The sequence below is a fragment of the Mytilus californianus genome, unplaced genomic scaffold (assembly GCF_021869535.1).
Source record: "Mytilus californianus isolate M0D057914Y unplaced genomic scaffold, xbMytCali1.0.p SCAF_4, whole genome shotgun sequence".
Lineage (NCBI taxonomy): Eukaryota > Metazoa > Mollusca > Bivalvia > Mytilida > Mytilidae > Mytilus > Mytilus californianus.
The window spans coordinates 92226123-92248940 of NW_026262690.1; the positions used below are offsets into that span (position 1 = coordinate 92226123).

The window sequence follows — 22818 nt, forward strand, 5'->3', positions numbered from 1 at the left end:
TACAGGTAAATGATTAATGTCATAACTTCATTATTGCACATAACACAGTTTTGGCGGTATGTATTTAATTATAAGTTATTGCATGTATGCATACACAGTTAGATATTGAGTAATTTTAATATGTAACGATTTTAGAACATGTGTTTTTTATTGAATTTTAAGCTGATTAAGTTCATTATTTTCAAAATATTGAGACCTTATTACCTTCAATGAATTACCCGTATACACATTGGCATTTGATAAGCTTCATTGTTGCTAGTTTACTATTTAAATGAACTGTTCATGCACTAATTATACAATTGTGTTAAACAATTTAGCATGTTTAGCTTAGATATTTATTTTATGATTGCATTCACAGGAGTTAGAAACATGTTAGACTGACAACACTCAAAGAAAGATGGAGAGACGACATTCAGGCTCCCTCTCCTCTCTTTCCGGGGCCACGCCACCAGGCACCCCCAGGACTCCTACAGATGGGAACAAAAAGGGAGCAGGAATACAGATGCAAATTCAACAACTAGCAAGTAAGTGTAACGGTCTTAAATACATGTAAATTTTGTATGTGCAGTTAAAATTTATTTAAAACTTCTGTCAACTTGGATATACTTTCTTTGGACGTTCTCCAAGTTGATGAATGCTGACTAAACTGATGAGATATTTTGCTGTGTAAAATTAAATGCCATATCTACATATATGTAGATAGAATTTTATTCAAAATTTCTTGAAGGGAAATATTAAATCAAGATTGTGCATGTTGTTGTGTAAAGGTTCAAAATATATTTGGTGTGTTTTGTGACAAGACTATCAAAGGTTAAATATGTCTTTTGTTTGCTAATCTCCAATGTTCAGGCTTTTGTAAATAAAGTATATAATATATCTCTAGCCTGGTACCCCATATCCAAGTTTCTAAGTACATTCATGATTTGATGTCACATCTAAATCTTTATAAAATTGGATTAATTTCATACTTTCAACTTTGAATTGAAATAGAGAAATGATTACTAGCCCAGCTGCTTAACTCAGAAAAAAAAAACATGTTGTGAATTCAATGTATTCAAACCAAAGCTACAGAACCGACTGAGAACTATTCAAAGAAAGCTTAATTGAACGTTTAGTTGGACAATTTACTGATGGAATATTTCTAGAATTTATTATAATATCATTATGTAAAGAGCAATTTCATCAAAATTCCATTCTAAAGTGTGTTGTATAATATTTGTCATAACTACATGAGATATTAATTAAGTTTTCACCTGAAATGCATCAGGTATTGAGTAATGTAGATCAGATTGATCAATATTATGTATAATTGATTTGTTTTGAATAAACTGTTAGCAAATGTTTGTGTCGTCCCACTAACACATGTAGGTTTAAGTTGACATCATTAACATTGCAAATTTAAGTACATTTTAAAAAGTTGTTGGTTTCATATTGAGAAAAACAGATTTTGATATCAAGTTCTTAAGTGCATTACTGTCAAAACTTTTTGATGCCTATTCACACATGTTGCAAAAGCTTTGATGTCTTGTAATTGGAATTAGTCAAGTCTTATTTTGGTAGATGTTTGTAGCAACTGATGTAATGAAAGGTTTTTATGGGGATGTGCATACATGTTTTGAAAATAGAAAACTTATATTCTGACGTCTGCTGTTTACTGTTTTTTGAAGCAATTGTCTGCATATCCTCTTCCTTTGTTTAAAGGTATCGATTGAGCAGTTGCATGTTCCTTATTAAAATAGGAGAGAAAAATCCTTTTCATCAATTTCTGCTCTTGATCACAGTCTCATATTTCAATTCAGTAATCATTGTCGAATATTTATTCTTTTTAATCAATTAACCCTACAAGATGTATTACAACATCAGGGTGTTATCAGAAAATCTCAAGAACTATTTATCGATTATTCATAATCTCTTTGATACAACAATTTACTTGTTCTTTACCATTCTTCATTTACCGAGGAACAATCTACCATGGCCTGATATGCCACAATAACACACTTCAGTGGTGTTTTCCAAACAAACTTACTGGATTTTAGTTATTAATTATATTTCAATGCTCCTAATTCAAAACGGTTTCATATTCATTGACCTTTTACTTGATTAAAAGCTAGATTCACATACCTTGAAAAAAAAATTTGGAAGAAAGATGTTCTTCTCTTCTACCTAGTTATACCAAATTATTTTATACATGTAGGGTTTTGTTTAAAGGTTATTCAGTACTTGAGATTAAATTTGATACATATTAAAGTTTGATATCCATCCCTTGAATTCCACTAAAACAGGGTCTTAATTTTATTGGTAACATTAAAGGGAGACTGTAAGATTTATTCATTGATGTCATCATTTCCAAAAGAATACCTTAATTTCTTTTAAATCACTAAAACTTGGAACCTGTCGACATTTGCTGATAAAGAACATTGCCTATGACATAGATGTGGGGTAAATGTCAAAAGGAACAACACCCTAGTGATGAAAATTAACAATAGACATCTAAAATTCATGCCAAAGTATGTTGTCAACAATAGACCGATTTCAGTTTTTTTTATACCTCTGTCGCAAGGCGAAGGGGGCATTAAGTGTTACCCTTGACCATCTGTTCGTCCTTCCGTCCATCCTTCCAATCGTCCCATTTTCGTTTCCGCACTCTAACTTAAGTTTTTCTCATGCAAATATTATGAAACTCATACACAATGCTGAGAAATAAAACCCACAGACAGAGTTTGAATAAGACTTGGAATATTGCAAATTTTTTCGTTTTCGCAGTCTTAATTTAAGTTTGTCTCATTTAAAGTTTATGAAACTTATACACAATGCTAAGCACAATGCTCAGATTATTCGTTCCTGAACTCTTAACAACAAATTTAATGTTGAACTTGCCCGATGGCTTTACGATATTCACTGACATTGGGAAGAAATAATAACCAAGTAAAGCCAACAAAGAGATTAGAAGTCAAAGAACCAAAGCATTATTCAAGAACTGTGAAGTTCACTGGACACAACAGAACTTATCAGAAAACTTATTACATATGAAATAAAAACAAAACTGAAAATATGAAAATAACACACAGCACAAAAACACACGACTTCAACAATAGATCCCTTTAAAAACTAGCATTGATATCAAATGCTCTCTAACAGTATTTTCACATTCTTATATTCTAAGCAAGTTTCAGCTAAGGGATTCATGTCATCAGACATATTTTTCTTTTATTGTTTATGAATGAGTTATGTGGGTTGACCCGAGGTCATTTGGCGTCAATGACGCACTAAACGATGGACTCTTACTCTAATGTAATAACATTAGCATTGTGACATCAGAAATGTTCTTGAAAATGCAGGAATGAGAAAAACGTCTACAGACAGGTGTCTCTACAATATGAATATAGTTGAGCTGTAAATTGCCACAATCTAAAAAGTAGTAAGAAAATTGAAAGTCTGTCATCAATACTCCGTTCTCTAAAATTGTTCATGTAACAGTTGCAGATATTGCTAATCAGTTGTTGAATTTAGTATATTCTCGAAATAATAAACAGTATACTTCGGGTATTTTTGTTCCAAGAGAAAGTGTGTATAAGTTATCGGCTGATTCTTGATATATTTACATATTTCATTTGAAGTACACACTAGGATTAATTACATATGTCTTTTGAAGGTCTGTTCGGTTATTGGTGTTAAATGGTGTTTTGTTTACGAGAACTTGACCATTCAGTTATAAAATGGCCATATTATTTTTATGTATCAGAAAGTTTTAATCTTTAAAAGGATTATATTTGCATAGCAGGTCCCAGCTTAAGTAGGCTTACAAGTAAATATAATATGCATATCATGTTAATGTAGGTCTCTACTTTAAAAACAAGTTCCAGAATAGGTATTGGCCTCCAGAAATAGAATACCCTTTATACAAAACTTGTTGTACATTACATGTTTAGAGCAGAGTTTTTCCGCTAACACAACTGAAAGAAAGACATGAATTTTCTCACATGCAGAAAGATTTTGCAATATTAGTCGCGATTTTATTGAAACACGGATCCTATGTTCATGCATTGCTTTCAGTCCCTTTTGGTCATTTAGCTCATCATACGTGCCGGTACTTGTGCATCCTTAGCTTTCAATTATTTTTGGTTTGATCTTTCCTGATGAAGATTAATGAGGGGCCTGATGAAGGGGGGGGGGGGGGGTCTCATCACGATTCACGAGTTGATTTTTTTGTCAATCACGATTCACAGAAAATAAAAAAAATCTGTAGAAAAACGGATCACATTAGCGAAAATGCGCCGATCACGAAGAACGAAAATAACCCATCAGGCCCCTCATTAATCCTGAAAAATGCTTGGATAGCATAAAATTTATCAAGTGTTATTTACATTTTAAAGCAGGATCTGTATAATAATCAGATTGTATTAGATGCAACTTAATGTGCTTTTGTATCACGTGTACATGCACTCATGCAGTCAGTTTAACTGATATGTGTACTAATTTCTAATCCCAATGAAAGTTAAAAAAGAAAGTACAATTCACCATTTTGATCTAACCAAACTGCTAACTTTGTCAGATGGTGAATATCCATTTGTTATGTCAAGGGGTTCAAATATGCTTTGAATAATGAAAGGTCCAGGACCATTTGAAATTTTCAGTGAAAGGTCCTCCATAAGAAATTCAATGGTTCTGTATAAAGCATCAGTGTAAAGAATTGTTGACTTTTGTAATTCAAAAATGAAAAGCCCCTCCTAGAAAAGACAGGTCCAGGACCTTGGACCCACACTAATTTGAACCCCTGATGTCATTGATTTTGTTTTAGAAAAGATTTCACAGAATTTTTCATTTTTAAAATAAAGATTCAACTAAGCGGTCCTGTCAAATCTTTACAAATTTTGACATTGTACATACTCTTCACTTTTCCTATTTTTGCTGTCTGCATTTTCAAAAGCTTAAGATCTGATGCATGTAAGTGATAATTTCAGATCTTTGCTGAATAGATTAACTTTATAATTTTGTTCAACAGAACATTGTGGCCAGAGCTTGAAAAGATTTGAATGGCTGAAAATGAAAGTATGGTTAGAATTCTTCCTAGTATTACTGTTTGTTGTTGGTTTTAGTATTTTCTTTACTTAAGAAAGTTTATAGATACATAACAAAATAGAGGTGTAGCATGATAGAGGTTTTTATGATGCCCTAGTAAACAGCTTAACATTGCCATGATTGGTAAAAGTGAAAGTAAAAGTACACTTACTTAGGAAAAGTAACCTGATATATTACAAAATTACTCATAAAAAATATTTTGTTCAAGTTGGTTTATAACGATTTTCAATAATAGAAGTTATACAATACAGGTATTATGTTTTTCTGTGAGAGAGTCGTTTGTTAAAACGTTGAATGAAGGTTTTCTTATTTCAGATTATGCACTTTCATAATCAGAAGTGCTTTATAAGTAGGTAAAATTGAACAATACAATTATTTAAAATTACTCATGTACTTACAATGGAGGAAGAAATGTTACATAAGAGACTTTATCAAGACACTTGGGCAGGATATCATTTTGACTTTATCTATTATATAACATGTTTAATTAAGTATGGTGCACACTGTAACTGGAATGATTCAGCGCCTTCTATTTCTCTTTTTGTCAATGTCCCCTCGAAGATTAGTCAGGTTATCAACACTGATGTTGTGCATTCAAATCCTGCTCGTAGCTTGGTGTATTCAACTTTGACCTTGATTGGCTAGAATTGCCTGATTTGCTGGCCACCATCAAATAGACCATAGTGGTGAAAGTGGCATTAATCACCAATAAAGTCAATCAATCTAAGGTTGTATGGTGATGATAATTGTCTTCTTTTTTTTTACAAACTAATTTTTTACAGTGACTGCCTTATTTATGCTTAGCAAATGTCTCCTTTTATTTGTGATTATTAATGTAAAAGACAACAAGGGTCAAAATAAGATGTCTTTTTTGTCAGATTCTATACAAGTAAGGTTTTACTCACACCAGTAATCAAGTCATTGACCAGTAAATTTGATTACCAGTTAGAACTGCTTGTCCAGCTAGACACAGTTTCGTTTTTAGCTCACCTGACCTGAAAGGTCAAGTGAGCTTTTCTCATCACTTGGCGTCCGTCGTCCGTCGTCCTGCGTCCGTCGTCCGTCGTCCGTCGTCCGTAAACTTTTACAAAAATCTTCTCCTCTGAAACTAAAGGGCCAAATTTGACCAAACTTGGCCACAATCATCATTGGGGTATCTAGTTTAAAAAATGTGTCCAGTGACCCGGCCAACCAACCAAGATGGCCGCCATGGCTAAAAATAGAACATAGGGGTAAAATGTAGATTTTGGCTTATATCTCTGAAACCAAAGCATTTAGAGCAAATCTGACATGGGGGTAAAATTGTTTATCAGGTCAAGATCTATCTGCCCTGAAATTTTGAGATGAATCGGACAACCTGTTGTTGGGTTGCTGCCCCTGAATTGGTAATTTTAAGGAAATTTTGCCGTTTTTGGTTATTATCTTGAACATTATTATAGATAGAGATAAACTGTAAACATCAATAATGTTCAGCAAAGTAAGATCTACAAATAAGTCAACTTGACCAAAATGGTCAGTTGACCCCTTAAGGAGTTATTGCCCTTTATAGTCAATTTTTAACCATTTTTCGTAAATTTTTGTAATCTTTTACAAAAATCTTCTCCTCTGAAACTACTAAGACAAATTTAACCAAACTTGTCCACAATCATCATTAGGGTATCTAGTTTAAAAAATGTGTCCGATGACCCCGCCCGCGAACCAAGATGGCCGACATGGCTAAAAAATAGTACATAGGGTAAAATGCAGTTTTTGGCTCATATCTCTGAAACCAAAGCATTAAGAGCAAATCTGATGGGACTAAATTGTTCATTAGGTCAAGATCTATCTGCCCTGAAATTTTCAGACCAATCAGGCAACCCGTTGTTGGGTTGCTGCCCCTGAATTGGTAATTTTAAGGAAATTTTGCAGTTTTTGGTTATTTTCTTGAACATTATTATAGATAGAGATAAACTGTAAACATCAATAATGTTCAGCAAAGTAAGATCTACAAATAAGTCAACTTGACCAAAATGGTCAGTTGACCCCTTAAGGAGTTATTGCCCTTTATAGTCAATTTTTAACCATTTTTCGTAATTTTTTGTAATTTTTTACAAAAATCTTCTCCTCTGAAACTACTAATACAAATTTAACCAAACTTGTCCACAATCATCATTAGGGTATCTAGTTTAAAAAATGTGTCCGATGACCCCGTCCGCGAACCAAGATGGCCGACATGGCTAAAAAATAGTACATAGGGTAAAATGCAGTTTTTGGCTCATATCTCTGAAACCAAAGCATTTAGAGCAAATCTGATGAGGATTAAATTGTTCATTAGGTCAAGATCTATCTGCCCTGAAATTTTCAGACCAATCAGGCAACCCGTTGTTGGGTTGCTGCCCCTGAATTGGTAATTTTAAGAAAATTTTGCAGCTTTTGGTTATTTTCTTGAACATTATTATAGATAGAGATAAACTGTAAACATCAATAATGTTCAGCAAAGTAAGATCTACAAATAAGTCAACTTGACCAAAATGGTCAGTTGACCCCTTAAGGAGTTATTGCCCTTTATAGTCAATTTTTAACCATTTTTCGTAATTTTTTGTAATTTTTTACAAAAATCTTCTCCTCTGAAACTACTAATACAAATTTAACCAAACTTGTCCACAATCATCATTAGGGTATCTAGTTTAAAAAATGTGTCCGATGACCCCGCCCGCGAACCAAGATGGCCGACATGGCTAAAAAATAGTACATAGGGTAAAATGCAGTTTTTGGCTCATATCTCTGAAACCAAAGCATTTAGAGCAAATCTGATGAGGATTAAATTGTTCATTAGGTCAAGATCTATCTGCCCTGAAATTTTCAGAACAATCAGGCAACCCGTTGTTGGGTTGCTGCCCCTGAATTGGTAATTTTAAGAAAATTTTGCAGCTTTTGCTTATTATCTTGAATATTGTTATAGATAGAGATAAACTGTTAACATCAATAATGTACAGCAAAGTTAGATCTACAAATAAGGCAACATGACCAAAATTGTCAATTGACTCCTTAAGGAGTTATTGCCCTTTATAGTCAATTTTTTACAATTTTCATAAATTTTGTAAATTTTTGTAAATTTTTACAAAGTATTTCCCACTGTAACTACCGGGCCAAGTTCATTATAGATAGAGATAATAGTAAGGAGCAAGAATGTTCAGTAAAGTAAGATCTACAAACACATCACCATCACCAAAACACAATTTTGTCATCAATCCATCTGTGTCCTTTGTTTAATATGCACATAGACCAAGGTGAGCGACACAGGCTCTTTAGACCCTCTAGTTTCTTTTCCTAAGAAAAGTGGCAACAGACATGGAATAAAAAGGATTTGATATTGATTTTTTGGTGTTTTAACGCCACTTTAAAGCACCGCTTTTGGGCTATTTCGTGGTGGCCAGTTTTTATTGGTGGAGGAAACCGGAGTGCCCGGGGAAACCACCGACCTTCGATAGGAAAACTGACAATCCTAGTCAATTAAGATTGGAGACGAGTGCACCCGCACGAGCGGGGTTCGAACTCACAACCTCAGTGTTGACTGGCTAGTGATTACAGTAGTAACTACTTAGACCACTCGGCCACCGAGGCCCCGGAATAAAAAGGATGCAATGAGAGAATAATGACGAGACTAGGGATGAAAGGAAGCAAATATGAGAATAGATAGTCAAGCAGCAAGGAATAAAAGTAGACAGTGTTGTTTTGAAATGTAAAATTGATTCTTTTTTGTTTAAAAATTTGAGTAATTGTGGTTACTTGAATCTTCTGATGAAAACCCTACTGTAAAAAGTTCATATGTAAGTCCAGAATTACAGATCAGTTCAGCATAATATTTGCCTTCATTTAATTTAGGGGACCAGCCCAGATAACCTTTGCTCATAACCTATCCATAATACATACAAAACCTTAACACAAGACCTAACCAAAGATCATAACCCAACCTAAAAATAAACCTAGCCTTACCCTAACCCTAATGAACAGGGTCCCCCTAAAGTAAAAAAGGCCATTATTTGAATCAGCTAGATATAAATATAAATGCTCATTATTAAAGTAGACTTCAAAATGACTCTGACTATATAAGATATTTGGTCCTAAAGTTTTTGAAATGTCTTTGATCAGTAATAGCGCCAAAGGAATTTTATATATCTATCTTGGGAAAATCAGTGTAATCTGGATAGTTTGTGTGAAAGGACAAGAGACAAACTTTATATTAAATTTTTATGGGAAAGATATAAACTTGTTTATAGATATGCATTGGTATCTTTTAACTTTTATAACATAATAAAGTTTGATTACCTGTGTGTTTATAAGGGTCTTATGCCTCAATACCGATACTTGAGAAAGTTTTCGGACAATGAATGATGATTTATACTACATGCGTCTGTGATATGAACCTTATATATTATAGGTATTTGATACTGAAAGCTTCTTCGAAAAATAAACAAATATATGTCATACACGGTAAAATGCTTCTTATATAGGATTTGAATAGTTTGATATTGGTTTGTCCGTTACAATAAAAAATATGTCTGGTATGTCAACACTGATATTGATATAGAGAATGTTGTATAAGCCTCTTCAACTAAAGCGATCACGTCTTGACCCTTTGAAGGATTAGGTGTACATTCGTTAGTTAAATCCTGCACACAACTGAATACGTTTGTGTACAATGTTGTTGTGTCTTGTTATAAATACAATTAAATGTTTAAATTTTGTTCAAGCAGGTTATGGAGTTTTTGCAGTTTTTATTGCATTAGTTAGAATTGAGTTAAAGTCTGTTAGACAGTTAACCAGCAATATTAAAAACTTTAAAAACAAAATGTTGAGGTCAAAATACAGTTTTCTGTGATAAACATTTGTCAAAACCATAGCCCTAGCTGTGGGGAGTTTCCAGACTAGGGATAGTTACATTTACCTTGGTTGGGGTTAACTAAATTTTGGAGTACCATACCCTCACCTTTTATCTCAAACAAATGGAAAAACTAAAGATACAATAAAAGGCTGTCCAGAAAAAATAAACACTTAATGATAGCAGTATGACTGATGACAAAAACCCAGCTACAATTAAAACTGCAGTCAAAATGTGACCTGTTTTTGGTTCACAGAAGAAAATTGAAATGTCAGCCATAGGCATACATGTACCTGATTTTCTTAGTGTGAGTAAGGTAATGTCTGGTAGAACTATACAGAATACATGATTCACACACAGATCAACTTTTCCAAGGTTAAATTATATGTCAATTTGCAAAGTATGAAATTTTAACACACACCAAAAAATTCAAACTATTGAAAGCTTAAGAGTTTGATACAGTGTGTACAAATACAAGTGAAATTCCTATTTCATAAAGATTTTTTCTTATATATTTGAATGGAAGGTAGCTGTGACCTCACGCAAATTACATTTTTTAATATGACCGATTTATTTTATTGAAATTTAATGATGCATGATGTTATCAAGATAGCACTTGATTTTGATACATTCATATTTTTGAAATACTTTTATACAAATAATTCTTTGGGTTGAAATGAAAACTTACAATAAAACTATGACGAAATCAGATCCTGTAATATAGTGTTTATAATTTTAGATTTCAAATAAAGGTGACATTCAAAACCAATTATTGTATCTGATTTTTATCGCATATGTTATTGACTAGATAAAATGAACTAGTTATTTATTTTTCAAGGGCTTTAAATAATTACCTATTTGAAGAAGTTTAAAATATTCAATGAGATATTGAAGCCCATTAAATTTTTGTAAATTAAAAGTTATTATTTTGTTTTTGAGCTGAAAAGTTTCGATGAATGGGTTTCATGTAAGTCTGATTTAATGTTTCTGTGAAATGTACCACTTGGTGGGCAATTATAGTAAATAAGCTTAATGTGTATACAATGAAAATTCAATATCAAACAGCCAGATAGAAATGAAATATTCTTATGTATCCTCATAAGCTTGCAGACACACAAATTAACATACAATTCCATGAATTGTTTCAAATTCTATGAATTGTTTCAAATTCTATGAATTGTTTCAAATTCTATCATGCAAGGGCCTTTCATAGTTTTCTATATAGTATGGGTTTTACTCATTGTTGAAGGCTGTACATTGCCCTATAGTTGTTATAATCCTCCTTCTTTGGTCTCTGGTGCAGAGTTGTTTCATTGACAAACATACCTTATCTCATTCTTTTTATATAGATTGGTATTTACATAATATTGTTTAAACATCAAGATTTATGTAGGAGTGTGGATAACTAAGATTTTTAAGAAGCATATTTGTTTGCTAGTACTTAAATTCGTGAAAAAGAAATATGTTTTATGTTTTATGGCTTCCTATCCTTTAGTCTGGTTCAATGTACAGAAGCTTGAACTGTAGGTCTCAGCTAATCTGTTGGTCCTCAGTTGAATGTACAGGAGACACTTCACTACAGGTAAAAGGGAATGCCATTCCATTTGATATTAAATCATCAATTAATTTTGAAAATTCAGAAATAAATCAAAGTACTGAAGTACTGAACATCGGATGACCACAAGTTCTTGAGGATGGTCAAAAGCACTTGTCTCAGAAAAAAACAACATATCTCTTTACCTGAAACTGAGGTTAATGTACAGAGATATATTTTTTTCTGAGACAAGTTCGTGCGTGGATGATGAATAAATGACAGGAAATTCAACTTCACCGTAATAACTATTATATTGTAGTGATACAAATCAGTATACATGGTGGACACTTTTCTGTAAAAATTCGATTTTTCTAAGATTGGATACGAGTAGGCATTCATATTTTCCCGCAAAACAATTACAGAGTTACCGGTCCTCGCAAAAAGTTCTCTGAGATATTCTTCCGCATGCTTTAACACAATTTTTCGGTACGTCTGCATTGATATTATCAATGATTTTTTACTTATATATATATATCTAACTACAAAACATTTTCATATTATTAATTTATGTTGTAAACAAAAATATTTTTATCAGTATTCATTGAAGAGATGTATTTATATCAAACGATAAGGAATGTTATTTTGCATTCGTTTATGTGCGCATATTTACCATGTTTATAGATCGGTTACAAACCCAAAACTAATTTACATAATGGAAATCTAGGCGATAGCAATACATCTGAATGACCCCAAGGTCATCGCGATGTAAAAAGTAATAAAAAATTTACCCAGCATGGCCATGATACTCTGTATTTTGTAGTTACTCTTATAAAATTACTATTCTCTTTTCAATTCATTATCAAAAAAGCAGAAAATTTGATAATTTTAATTTCAAATACTGCCAACAAGATAGGACCACTCTTCCATACTTGCTTTGCTTTAAAAAATTACCAGTTATAATAACTAATTTTGTGATTTCAATGTTCTTTATGCAGTCAATACTTTGTCTTTAATCGTCCATAGGAAATGAGAGAGGTGTGAACAATAAGTTGGTGAATCACTCACTTTTTCAGTACCTACATGTAGTACAGTCTGAAGCTTATTCACGTTTTTGAGAGAACCAATAGACTCCGCTATCTAAGGTCTAAATGTTAAACATGTCATATAAAGAAAACTCCCAGTAGCTGATCGAAGGGGGGGTTTAGGGAGTTGGAACCGCCTTTTTTTTGACGATCAATGCTTTTGAATGGGGACATATGGTTGGAACCCCCCTTTTAGAAATGGCTGGATACTCCTGAACTCCTACATAAGTTTACTGAGTTTGATTAAATGCATGGATGATATTCTATTACCATTAAATTCTTGATTATAAAACAGCTATTGTTCTTGACCAAAGTAGGTTCTATTGTACTTGTTTATAAATAATTCTTAGTTCATTATTTCGTTTTTTGGCAAGTCACATGGTTTCCTGCAAACAGAGGACAGCTTGTTTAATGATCTGTAAAAGTGAAACCTTCTCTGTTTACATAACCATAAAATTCTTGATATAATCTTCTTAATAATTGAATATGAAGGTACGGTTTTTACCATTACACTTTTGTGTTATTCATAAGATGCAGATAAATTTAATGACTTTTACTTCATGCAGCTAGAACATTTTTAAATTGAATTAAACTACACCAGGAAAAAGATTAATATTTGTATACGATAGATTTAAATAGGTATTTAAACAAAATGCAAACTGACAGGCTATATTGAGATGTCAGGACATCATGTACAATGATATTGCCCCGAACCTGTCTTAACAAGTTCTATTTTAGAGGGAAATCGTACTAAATCCTATCTAAATATCATAAACCTTCTTGTTGGTCCAATTATCTGCTAAATTAATACTATACAATTACAAATCAAGCAAGTCAAGTATTTATATGTATTGGGGATTTGATTCAAAGAAAATGTTTTTGATCCGTATGCAGTTTCTCTAGTCAAAAACCACACTGACCTATTTTTGATTACGCCAACTGAAAATTAGATATTAACATATATTTAATATAAGGGATATTTCATTAAATACTTTAAATTGTGTCAGATTATGTTGATAAAGATTATAAAAGGTATACAATTCAAAGTTTTAAAACTTTACTTATTGTATTGGTTAAGGGAAGTAACTCCAACTGCCTTACAGCACAGAATATTAGTTATGGACAATTTTAACTGCCACAGAAAATTATAACACTATTTGAAAGCTTCATAGACTAAAAGTTCTTGAACTAAGTAGACACTGTACCTGAAAACATAAAAAAAAGTTGCAAAGCTTCTCAGTCAGATCACTAAAAATTTAACTTATTTGTCCATGTCTCACAGATTTTGAGAAAACAGAAACTATTAAGAACACGCTGCCTATTCAATGATTATTTGATGGGACCACTGTTTGGCATACAGGGAAAACACTTGTCTGTCAAAAATTAAATTTACCAGTACATGTATTTTTTTTAGCCTTCCTCAGGGTTTCTCTTAAAAGTTCTTATTGAGAATTAAATGGAATTTATGTGGGATTCACAAAATAATTAATTTTCATTCATAAAGTACCAGATTTTTCTACTAAAAACAAACTTAGTCAAAAAAGACCATTCACTAAAAACTTTTACAAATTCCTGTATAACTCTGCTATAGGTGAATAGTATAAAATGGTACTTTTATTACTGTTTCATGTATCTGTAAACAAAACAGTCAGTAATCGTACTTGTCATTTACATGAATAAAAAAAAGGTGAAAAAATTAATGTTTTTATGTGTTGATTTAAATTTTTAATTAACAGGAAACATAATTTTGCTTTCAAAAAAGTTTTTATTGTTGCAAATATATTAAAATGAAGTTTAGAATGAATTATTTATGTGTTTAAGCATGACTATTGACAATATTTTTATTGCCAGTATTGGGGTGACTGAATTAAAATTCTTGTAGATAAGAAAATACAAACAAGGTTAATTATTGATTGCATTCTTTGGTAACCAGATTGAAATGGATGTTGAAATTGATTAGCAGTTTGTCACATTTCAACTGTCAGGTGTGAACCAATACAGGTAAAAATCAAAAGATCAATAGTAACAAATGTCATTTTTAATGAACCATATCCCAGGTCACAATTGAAAATTCAAATCATGTATACAAAAAGCTTATCTGACAAAAATATGTAAATTACAAATTGGTTTAGGCATAGATCTGAAATATCAAAAACGCATATTAGGAAAAATAAAATTGTTTTTAAATTGTTTAGTTTGACTCGGTATTCATGACCAAATATAGAAGTACGTCTGCTGATAAATCAAAATGACATTTTGGATTTGTACCAACTTTTATATATGAATAAGGGTACTAGTGTATATATTAAATTATAGTTGTTGGGCTGTGTAAGACTGAATTATTTATTGACTTTCATTTTTTCATTCTTTTTAAATCACATGGTAAGAAACAGTATCCATTCTTTGATTGGTGCTAACCCAAATAATTCAGTCGTTATTTCCACTGCTCTACAGCAGCTGCATTGACACGTTTGAGAAAATTGGACATGGAAAGGGATTGAATTATTCAAGTTAGATTGGTGCAAGGTTTACTAATAACATATAGTGGATTCCCTTTAATTGCATTGCCCAAGTATTAGAGCAATTTAGTATGCAAATAAGGAAAGGTGCAAAGAAAAATAATGAACCTATTTTACCATATTTGGGATTGTATGATTATTACTGTCTATGAGGAAATTTTTCCATCATTTTCCATATTTTCATGATATCAAAATATAATTTAGCTCAACTGTTGTTGATGTTGATGGTATTTCAATACAAAAATTGTTTGTAAAATTTTGCATAGAATGACCAAAATTAAATAGTTTGTATCCGAAAGACAATGTATAGCTTTTGTTCCAACGTAATTTTGGTTTCAGTTAAGAATGTCAAAATTTCCAAAATATCTGTCAACATTGCAGTTAGTCCTCTTAGTCCTCTTTAGACCTAGGTGTTTTAATATAACAAACTTGTGAAAAGTAAGCCATAATATTGTTATCTCAAAGTACGCACATGGAGCTGTGAGACTGAATTTAAGTAAAGAATGAAGAACATTTTGAAAATGGCCCTTGTGTTTAATAAATTATGGGGAAATTGGCCCTATGAAGAAATTTTTAAATTAGCCATGATAATATTATCGCATGATTTACGCTGTTTTTATACACTTTACACAACCAATGAAGCCTCCACTGACTTGTTCTGTTCTAAAATAGAAAGTGTACAGTTTACCACTTTCTAAAAATAGCTGTATCTCTATTTTAGAAAGGATGATTTTCCTTCCTTTTTTATGCCCCAGCCGTAGCGGAGGGGGCATTAAGTTTTACTCTTGTCCGTCCGTCCTTACGTCCCAAAGTTGGTTTCTGTTCTCTAACTTTAGTTTGCCTCAACCAAATGTTATGAAACTTATAAGCAATTCTTATAACCACAAAACACAGATTGAGTTTGAATTTTGGTGGCATCACTTTAACCGTTCTAGAGTTATGCCCCGTTACAAATGGAAAAATTGCTGAGTTTCCGTTCTCTAAGTTTAGTTTGCCTCAACCAAATGTTATGAAACTTATACACAATGCTTATTACCACAAAATACAGATCAAGTTTGAATTTTGGTGGTGTTACTTTAACCGTTCTAGAGTTATGCCCCTTTACAAAAGGAAAAATTGCTGAATTTTTCGTTTTCGTTCTTTAACTTAAGTTAGCCTCAACCAAATGTTATGACACTTATATACAATGCTTATTACCACAAAATACAGATCAAAATTGATTTTTAATATTGTTACTTTTACTGTTCTAGAGTTATGCTCCTTTACAAATGAAAAGATTGCTGACTTAAGTTAGCCTCAACCAAATATTATGAAACTTATACACAATACTTATTACTACAAAACTCAGATCAATAACAAACTTGGGTAGCATCACTTTTACTGTTCTTCAGTTATGTTCCTTTATAACTTTATTTGATATGCAAACGGGGGTATCATCTGTGTCCCATGGACACATTCCCCATTTATTTGCATTCTATAATATATTCATATTATGTGGAAACAGGTACCAATTCCGTGTTTAGAGGTTTTATCATATTAGTGACAAATTATTGGATTGGAAATGGGACGAAAATCCTTCTTATCCCTCTCACCCTCATGAACGAACATTGATTTTTTTTGTCATCATATGTGATATGGTAATTACCTCCATTTGCTGGGGCAAAAGTAAGTTTTTAAAAACAAATTTTTTGCCCTACAAATTTATTTAGAAAGCTAAAAAAAAAATGCCTGCCAAATTTTCTTGAGCTGTAAGGATGACAATATTCTCTTGTATGTTATTAAGTTTGTTCAAATAACTAACTTAAATTTGACAAATTATCTATTTGTTTTCACTCTTCTTTGATGTAAAGTTGTCAAGTACGAGAGCTTTGTGTCCCTACATTAATGAACTGTTATATAAAACTTCAGTTTCTTAACATGAAATTGATAAAATGTCGTATAATTGAGTACCATGGCATACTTAATTATTTAATTCTTTGTTTGAAATCACGTTTTAATATCGGTATAATTCCCTTAATACATTTATTAGAGGCTTTCAGTCTTTTTTAATATTTAATCTCGTTTGGTGCTAATTTATATTCATTTGATTCTGATATATTCTCATCACAGTTGATGCTCGAAAAGAATTTCATTTGAATGCGTAGCATGAACTTTTAACATTGGAATTATTTACATGTCAATAAACGATGTTGTGTGCTTAAAGATTGAAAAGTAGTAAAATTTTACTTATTGTATCACACCTATTGAGGAAAATCCCCCATTTAAAACTTTCCGATCGATTTTTCATGGGATATGTAGGTAAAGATAAAGAATCCAGGTGAAAGTAAATAACTTTTCACGTATTTGTTTATTGTAAACAAGAAGAAGTGTCCAAACAAAAGTAAAGATGTAGTGATTGAGTTAAAATTAGACAGTTTTTCCATTAACGGCTAGGGACCAATTATCACTTCCGCAATCTTCTGTATTGAATTGGTAAAGGAATATTCTGAGATGAGGATGACCATTTCTGCACTGCTAGTCAATGGTCACGTCAACCAGTATTGGATGCAATTAACATTTGGATGTTATTAGGCATTAAACACCTCGGACAATGGGATGAGCCTTTGAACTAGTTCAATATACGACCATTATTAAAAAAATTACAGTTCTGACGAAGATAACGCTTACAATGTGACATTAAACTAGCTATGGGTAGATGAAATGGTCGAACTTGTTTGCTGGCATGGACACTATTTTCGGAGTTCTGATATTTTCGCAATTCAAAATTACGAAGGTAAGATTGTTTCAATCTTAAAACCTATGCCACGTAATTACATCTTTTGTTGTTCTACAATGAACATTAATTATTGATTAGTTAATATAGACAAAGTGTTGGGTACATGCAATAATCATTGATTTCTTATTGAGCATTTGGTTTCTACCAAGAAATATAGGACTTCAAAGCTTTTAAATTAATCTCATAAACAGAACACCCCAGAGTGAACATTATAACTTTGGACATTTTGTTTATGGAAATTAGAGGATTAAATTAAAAACAAACTGCCCAAAAACATTAATCCAATTTGAAAGTCTTTAATTCTTAAAGACTTTAAGGGTAGTTTAGTAATCCCACTGCTAAAGACTGTAATCATGTGTCCAGCTGTCAGGTGTATTATGTCAAATAGATCAGAATAGCCATTAGAACAAATCAAGAAAAATGAATGAATGGATGCAGGGCTGTTGGTGGGGAGAGGGCAGTATCATACAGATGAACATAAAGTATAAGATATTAACTTTTTATCCATGGTATGGATTACAACAATATACCCTTTTCCAAGTACAAAATAGTCCCAAGTTGAGATAAAAACTGACCCATACATGAAGCTTTATAGCCTATGATTTCTATCAATTAGTCAAGCTTGTATTAGAATTTTATAAGTACATATAGCCATGTATTTCTTGCTAGAGGTTTTATTTACATGAAATCTTGGCAACAAATTAAGAGTACTTATGAAATGGGTGGGTTCCATGTTATGTCAAGAGTAAAGCAGATATAAGAAAGAAAATCTATTACACAAGTGTTGGGAGGGTAATGAGGTTTTACTGTTATTACTTGTAAAAAAGATAATAATGTCAGAAGTTAATGTTATACTCGTTGCATCATTCTCAATTGTATGTTACTGCAATAGTTCAGGACCAGTGCCAGGATTCTGGAGGAAAGATCTTGGAAATGATTTTGCTTGCAGATGCAAGAACTTAATGAAAATTGAAATTGGATACATCTGTTTACTGCTCTTTGGCCGGGTTGTTGTCTCTTTAACACATTCCCCATTTCCATTCTCAACTTTATTAAGATGTTTTCTTCTTGAGTCTGAAAAAGTTAATAAACAAACTGACAAAGGCTAAAAACAAAAAACCACAGTACTTTAAACACTAAAGCTGTGTTCCAATCAGGAAAGGGAAACTCAAAAGAAATTAGATCCATCCTCCTATTTTCTGTTTTGACAGTATTGTCCTTGTGCTTTAAACATTATTTTTCTGGTTAAGTAAATGTATTGGTTGATACAAAAGGGAAGTTATTAAATTATTGAAAGGCTTTCCCACAGAGCAGTTTTGATTGTTAGAAGGAAAAAACATTGTTCAGATTCTTATAATGATAAGTTGGTTGCTGGACAGGCAACAATGAACCCTTATGAACCCATGCAACACAATGCAAAAGATAAAATGTCCACCGAAGTGGCTATGACGTCGAGAAAGATTCATTTTTGTTTGCATTCTGAGAGGTCTCTGATTCATTGGTGTTGTATTCAATTTGTCGTATTATGTAATTGTGATCATTGGTCGTATATAATTTCTGAAAATGAGTTCCTGACAAGCAACCAAGTTATTTTCAAATGAATTTGAAAGATCATCGAATTTATTTTCCAAAATTAAGACCCATTTTAATCAAGATAAGTACATAGCACATGTTTGTATTTCAATTTTTGAAGGTTCATTTAGTAGAAAACTGTTACCATCATATGGTGTTGCCGTGTGAGAGGTATGATTGAAATGGATGGGAATATGATGTGTTATTTACCAGTAAATAAATTGTAATTTTATTGAAATGTACTTCGAGGGTATTAAGCATAAATCGTGTTTTCCCTTTATTTCCCCAATAAATCACTATAGTCTTTACATCAGATCTAAATGTAGTGAATGAAACAAAAAAGTGATTACTGCGAAATTCGTTTTGATTTCTGTTCTGATAAATGTACCGTTAATTTCCTTAACAAAAGCAGTTATATGTAACCAAATTGAAATTTTATTGGCTTTTAATGATCTTGAAGATAATTACCCCTGTAAGGATCAAAATGGGGAACTGAGTCAACAGTAGATGAGATAAATTATTGTGATTTTAGGAAAATCTGCATACAGTTAATATATGTATCAGATATCAGATTATTGTGATACTCACCCCCCAGTCAAATTATTCACATTAATTAAAACCTTAAAGCAATAATTTCTGAATTTACCATAGTTGATGCTATCTTCTAATGCTACCGCTCACCATTTTCTGATATGAATAAAAGGTCATTAGGAGTACATCTCAGAAAGATTGTAACCCATCAGTTTAGCATTGAAAGAAAACATCAAGAGGTCACCATTTATATATTCTTAATGCTGCATCACACTGCAAGTACTCAAACATCACACTGCAAGTACCTTAACTTGTGAATAGCAATACAAGATATTTATATATTCTTAATGCTGCATCACACTGCAAGTACCCAAACATCACACTGCAAGTACCTTAACTTGTGAATAGCAATACAAGATATTTATATATTCTTAATGCTGTATCACACTGCAAGTACCCAAACATCACACTGCAAGTACCTAAACTTGTGAATAGCAATACAAGATTTCTGTTGTCTATTGTTGTGATGTGACGATTTATCATTTTTCATAAAAGACATGATTTTAGAGAATAGTTACATTACTTGCAATTCAGTATTATTATACTGATTTTGGGGGATTATATGTGTATCTAAATAAATCCCGAGTCCATGTGTTCGCTAAAATGTGAATTTCCCATAGGCTTCCGTGCTGAATCTGTCAAAATCATGAAATCCAGTATCCCTAAAAATACATTTCTATTTCTACAGAAATTGGTACTCATAAAATTAGTAAATTGACAGTAGTGAAGATTGCATTGACTTACATGGACAGAATGTTAGTTTCAAACTCTTTTGATCATGATTTTAAGTAAAGAGTATGTAAGATAATAGATATTTTATAGAGGACAGGTTGAAGCTTCCCCTCCGACATATTTCAAAAAGGCAGTTAAAAAATTATAAATCACTTTATTCCTGAACAAACACATACTTATATCCAACCTTTTAAGATTTACTTCAATAAAAGTAAACAAAGAAGTTGATTATAGCTCTTCTTTCTAATAAAACGGCTACTTGTAAATATTATTTCAGTCTGACACAAAGTAAACATGTAACAAACCTGATTTTTCCTTGGATAACAAATCTAAATTAAAATGTTTAATTAAATGAGCTATATTTTTGTTAGCATAGTAAATTGATTCGAGAAATTCAAGAAATAACAGGACACTTGGTTTTCTATTTGTTTGAGGCATTTAAGTCTTTCATTTAAATCTAAATTAATTTTATAAGATCAGTTTCAAGTTAAAAAATAATGGAGAATTGTCTCAGGAATTGAGTTTCATAAAGGGAAAAAAAAGGGGGGGGGGGGACAAAATTCACTATGGAAGACTTGCAGCAATGCTGGAGTTTAAAAGCACAGATAAAAAGTGATGGAATAAGAGATCTTCATAAGAGAAATTCACTACTCTGAAAAGAACTCTTCAAAAAAAATAATGCAGTGATTGTTTTTTGATTGATTGGTTGATTTGATGTTTGTTGAATGTCCAGTGGCAAATATTACATTCAAATTCACGATGAAACAAACTATACAATAAATACCGGTACCACATAAAGAGCCTGAAATTCAGGCAGTCAATTCAAGGATAGGCTTTCATTTTGATCATGGTATAGTGGTAAAATAATGTTGAAAAAGGAGAACATTTGCCCTCAGACAGTTCACCTACTGAATTGATGTTTTTTCCAAGTTCAGTTATGGAATCTATGATTAGATTAAGTCAAATATGTTTGCATTTTTGTAAATTCACTTGTCACTGTAGCCAAATTTATCAAGCCTCAATCAGTAATTAAATATGTTAAATCACCATATTCTTGTCTTGTTTTCATTGCTTTTATATGGTAATACCTAGGGACTTAGTACAGAGCTGCATTAGTATTGATGAGGGTAAAGAGGGTGTATATTGTGTGATGTTTTTTTTATATATATTTGGGAGGGACAGTGGGAGGGATTCATGCCAAAGGTTTGTTTAAGGGCCATATTTAATGCAATTAGATATAAACCATTAAAACCTAAAAATTATTCTGTCTCATCAGGGAACTCAACTTCACAATTTTCCTACCCCTCCCCTCTTGCGACCTCCAGTGATGTGTATCAATGAAAGATGCCATATTAAGTTATGGAGGGGATAATAAAGGGATCTGTGATGTTTCAAACTACAGAAGTAATTAATATTCCACTTGTAATCCATCCAATGGAACACAATTATAATACCCTGGACTCTAGCTAATTATATAGAAATCTATATTGATTTTCTCACTGTCTGTCTGTAGTGGAATGCCCAAATGTCCAGTTAATGAAAGGACAAAGAACAATAAAATATGGTTAGTGATACTTTGTATGCAACTATATTCTCATTTGATTGGTTCTCTATTTAATGTACCATGAATTCATTTATTTTCATGAGTACCAGTTTTTTGTGGATTGAGAAAAAAATGGGTTGTTTTTTCATGGATTTGTGATTTTTTTGGTCTGAAAAAATATCGTGTACAGAAATTTGTATTTTGTTATTTGTGCATCACCCATACCTGAGATATCCATGAAAATTAGTAGGTCTTTACGAATAATGATTAATCTCATAATCTCCCATATTGCATTGCCAAATCTGATATTTCGGAGGTCAGATTGTATTATTTTTCATTTTTTTTTTGCTTGTTAATAAAAAGAATTAAAACAATGATGCACAATTGTATTGAAATATATTTTAGGTCACAAATACTTAATTTGTTGTTCTGTGAACTTCAGGGCTCCTAACATGTTTAAATTAAAATCTGCTTTATCCCCTCTTTTTCAGAATTATTACATTACTATTTAACAAATTTATAATTTTCA

The 22818-nt window shown here is 31.9% G+C and overlaps 1 protein-coding gene across 11 annotated transcripts in view; it reads left to right on the forward strand.

Moving 5' to 3' along the window:
• Positions 1-22818, forward strand: part of LOC127738901 (nesprin-1-like) — a 244990-nt gene that overhangs the window by 5880 nt on the left and 216292 nt on the right. For 10 of the 11 annotated variants that reach the window (XM_052250385.1, XM_052250384.1, XM_052250389.1 and 7 more), the window contains exon 2: positions 359-524. In XM_052250385.1, the coding sequence (XP_052106345.1) occupies positions 398-524 (127 nt within the window). In that variant the 5' untranslated portion in view covers positions 359-397. Of the gene's footprint in view, positions 1-16; positions 57-358; positions 525-22818 lie in introns of those variants that run through there. The other variant, XM_052250386.1, reaches the window with a different exon arrangement.